This window comes from Stenella coeruleoalba (assembly GCF_951394435.1).
Source record: "Stenella coeruleoalba genome assembly, chromosome: 11".
NCBI lineage: Eukaryota > Metazoa > Chordata > Mammalia > Artiodactyla > Delphinidae > Stenella > Stenella coeruleoalba.
Genome location: NC_137157.1, coordinates 63,698,484 through 63,702,181, shown reverse-complemented (window position 1 = coordinate 63,702,181; position 3,698 = coordinate 63,698,484). Strand labels below are relative to the sequence as shown.

The 3,698-nt window shown below is 58.9% G+C and overlaps 1 protein-coding gene across 1 annotated transcript; it reads right to left on the bottom strand.

The window, feature by feature from the left end:
• Positions 1–3,698, bottom strand: WNT10B (Wnt family member 10B; the record flags this gene model as incomplete). Its single annotated transcript, XM_079937297.1, has 4 exons — positions 3,610–3,698; positions 3,225–3,487; positions 1,057–1,430; positions 1–459 (listed from the first exon to the last, which is right to left on the bottom strand). Exons 1-4 carry the CDS (start codon positions 3,681–3,683, stop codon positions 1–3), a joined length of 1,170 nt encoding a protein of 389 aa, XP_079793423.1. The 5' UTR covers positions 3,684–3,698.

Here is a 3,698-nt window from a genome sequence, read left to right as displayed (position 1 = left end):
TCACTTACACACGTTGACCCATTCTGTGACCTTGCACTCATCGCATAGCACGTAGCAGCACCAGTGGAAGCGGCAATGACAGCGCTCAACTCGTGTCTGCCGGAGCACGTTGTGGCCGCGGCCACAGCACAGGCTGCCACAGCCATCCAGCAGGCGGCTGGTCTTGTTGCAGGCCCGGCCCCGCGTGCCTGGGGAGCCCATGGTGGGGTCTCGCTCGCAGAAGTCAGGAGACTTCTCAAAGTAGACCAGTTCTCCTGAGAGGCGACGGGGACGAAGGCGGGGTTGGAAGGCTCCAGAGTTGCGGTTGTGAGTATCAATGAAGATGGCCCGGCCCAGCCGCTCCCTCAAGGCCGCCCCTACCACCCGGAACTCTGGGGCTGACCTCCAGCACGTCTTGAACTGGCAGCTGCCTGATGTGCCATGACACTTGCATTTCCGCTTCAGGTTTTCAGTTACCACCTAGAGCATCAGCAGGGAAGAGGTGAAAGGGGAGGGCAGCAAATGGACAGAGCACAAAGGCACAGGAGAGGGGAGGGAACAGAGGGCACAGACGGACAAATAGAGGCAAGAATGACAAGGAAATATCAGAAGAGAAAGGGCACTTCGAGGCTGGCTAATAGCCCATCTCCCTCATGTTATGGTTGCAGAACTGAAGCCGGAGCAGAGTGTAATTTGCCCATCTTCAATAACTAGCTGGCAACAGGACTCAGCTCCAGTTGTCCTGACTCCCAGTCCAGTGCTCTTTCCAGAGTGAGCACTGCTAAACCAGGGAGTCTCGCACCCCTAAATTCTGTAGGGAAGACAGCTATAATAATAGCTACCATGTAATGAGCACCTGTCGAGGACTAGGCACTATTCTGGGTGCTCTATGTACTAGCTCAGTCTTAATGACACTGTAAGGTAGGTATCATGAGACTCTTTTTACAGATGCAAAACTGAGGCCACCCAGCTGGTGAGTGACAATCACCCACCACATCCTCTTACTATGCTGTGCCTCCCAAGATCTAGCCAGGCCTCGAAAGCTCGGGAGACGGAGGGCAAGTTGCACACACATACCTGACGCCCCACCCTGTTGTTGTGGATTCGCATTCGTGCCTGGATGTCCCGGGGAGCTTCCCTGGAATCCAAGAAATCCCGAGAGAACTTCTCTCCAAAGTCCATGTCATGGTTACAGCCACCCCATTCCCATGTGTCCTGGGGGCCAGGGCTGGGGCCTGAGCCAGGGCCCGGGCTGGGCAGGGAGTGAGGAAAACTCTTGCCCCGGGACAGTGCCTGCAGCTGCAGCAGTTTGGCCCTCAGCCGATCCTGCTCGCCACCGCCCTTCCAGCCGCAGCTGCAGCTCACCAGCTTGCCCAGGCTGCAGGCCGTGGCTACCGCATGCATGACCCCAGCAGCCAGCATGGAGAAGGAAAAAGCGCTCTCTCGGAAACCTGGGGATGAAAAGGTTATGATGGTAGGGGTAAGTCTGACAGGCAGCTGAGAGTAAGGGGGCCAAAGGAAATACACAGCCACACTCCAATTCCAGAAACTCCTGACTCCTGGTCCTGCCTTTTACCAGCTGAGTAATTTGGGAGCAAGTCACACGGGAAGTAAGGGAACCGAGAGCACAGAGCCTCAGTTTCCTCATCTTTAAAGGGAGAGGATGGTTTGAGATCATCCCTGAGGCCCATTCTTGCTCTGTAAGTCTGGGATTTTCAGGTATGGATGAAAGAGCTAGCCTAAAGGGAAAGACCCCTGGGGTTGAGAGATGACTAAGAGAGAGTCCCTGAGGTCTTTGAAGATGCGTTCACTCAGTTCTACATCTGAAAGCCTTAGAAATTCCCCAGCCCTGCAGGTGGGGTGGAAGCAGAGTCCTTTGGTTGTGTGTGTGTGTGTGTGTGTGTGTGTGTGTGTGTGTGTGTGTGCGTGTGTGTGTGTGTGTGTGTAATTCAAGGTTATTTTAATCAGTCTTTTAACCAACCTACCCTCCACCACTCCAACATCCCCAAAGTACGGGAGCTGTGGAGCTGTCCTTCCTCTTTCCAGCTTCTAGTTTTATATTTGCCCATTAAGACTAGCCTTTATGTTTATCCTAACCTGCTATTACTCTATAAAACACTGGGAGAGGGAGAGAGGCGTGGGTGATTCTCCCTAAGGCCCTCTTAAAATGTTGGCTTCTTTGTTATGTTTTGGGGGTCACAGAGGCTCAGGATGACAAGCCTTTCCCAGGCTTAGATAGGCATGCTTCTCATTTAGGCATCAAAGCCTTCGCCTACACCAGGCCCTGTGGAAACGGAGGGGGTCCCTCACTTCCTTCTAGGCAGGGGCTCTCTGGAGCCCTGAGTGGATGAGAGACAGCCCCTCTCTAGGGGCCAGGCCTCTCCCACCCCGGGATGCAGGGCTCCTGGCCCAGCCTCCCGATCCTCCAGCCCCAGCCCTCCAGGGGGGAAGCTGTCTGCACAAGTCTTGGGAATTCCCCTGAAGATGGTAGCTGCCTATTAACCCTGTGGTCCCCAAAGTATTGCCCCCACCCTTGGGCTGAGCCTGAGATGGATGTTTACTCCTCTAGGGAGTAAACTCCGGCATGGCCTGGCAAGAGACAGGGCTGCCGCTCAGACCAGGGCCCCCAGACCAGGCCCCGCAGTGACCTGTTCTCCGCCCCTCTAGCCGCTCCTCACCTGCTCAGGTGAGAGCCACCTGGGGCCCTCACAGCACAGAGGAGGGGGATGCTCCCCGACTTCAAAGCCATCAGGGTCTTTGTTCCCACCTTCTGCTCCTGGGAACCCCAGTAATTAGGGGAGTAGGTTTAACCCTTAAACGGTTGGGGGCGTCACCCCACCCCCGCTGAGGCTCTGGGGACACCAGCCTGGGCTTGTCCCATGGAGAGGGAGGGACAGAAAACTGGGGGAGGGGAAGAAGGGGGGCATTTGAAGTTTCCAGGGCTGGGGGCATCTCTTGCTCACAGGGGCAGCCCAGATCAGCTGGGCGGAGGCAGGAAAGGGGCGGGGGCGCCTAGGGTAGGGGAGCAGGGACCCAGCTACCTTGCCGGCAGTGCGCAGGTGGAAGTCAGAAGCACGGGGCCCCAGACGGGTGGCCAGACCCTACTCCGCGCGCGGCTCCGCGGGGAATTCCCGGAGAGGCCCCTCCCGGAGTCGTGAACTCGTCCCTTCCCGCCTCCGCTCGCCTCGGCCTGCCCCCCGCCCCCCAGCCCCGGCGGCGGCACAGACCCGCCCCGCCAGGCTCACCGCGCTTGAGGATGGCGCTGTGGTGCGGCAGGCGACCGCCGCCCTCGAGCGCCGAGCAGTTCCAGCGCTGGTCACGCAGCTGGTGCTGACACTCGTGGACCGCGATGTGCAGGCCCTGAAGCGCGGACGCCGTCACGTCGGGGCTGCGCAGGCACAGGCCTAACTGCCGTTTGCTCAGGCCCGACAGCGTCAAGCATACGGTGTTGGCGGTCAGCGGCGGCTCGCCGGGCAGCTTCAGACCCAGAATCTCATTGCTTAGGGCCCTGGGAACCGAGAAGGCATTTGAGGGTCAGTGGTCCAGGCCTCGCGCCCCCTCTGACTCCTCCCGCCCCGCCTCTAGCCCAGGGCTTTCTCTCGTGGGCTGGGTGACAGGGGAACTGCTCACCGACTGCACAAAGCCAGGAACAGGAGACCCGCGAGGCCCGAGGGCGGAGGCCGCGGCCGCGGCTCCTCCCGCATGTCGAATCCCGGGCC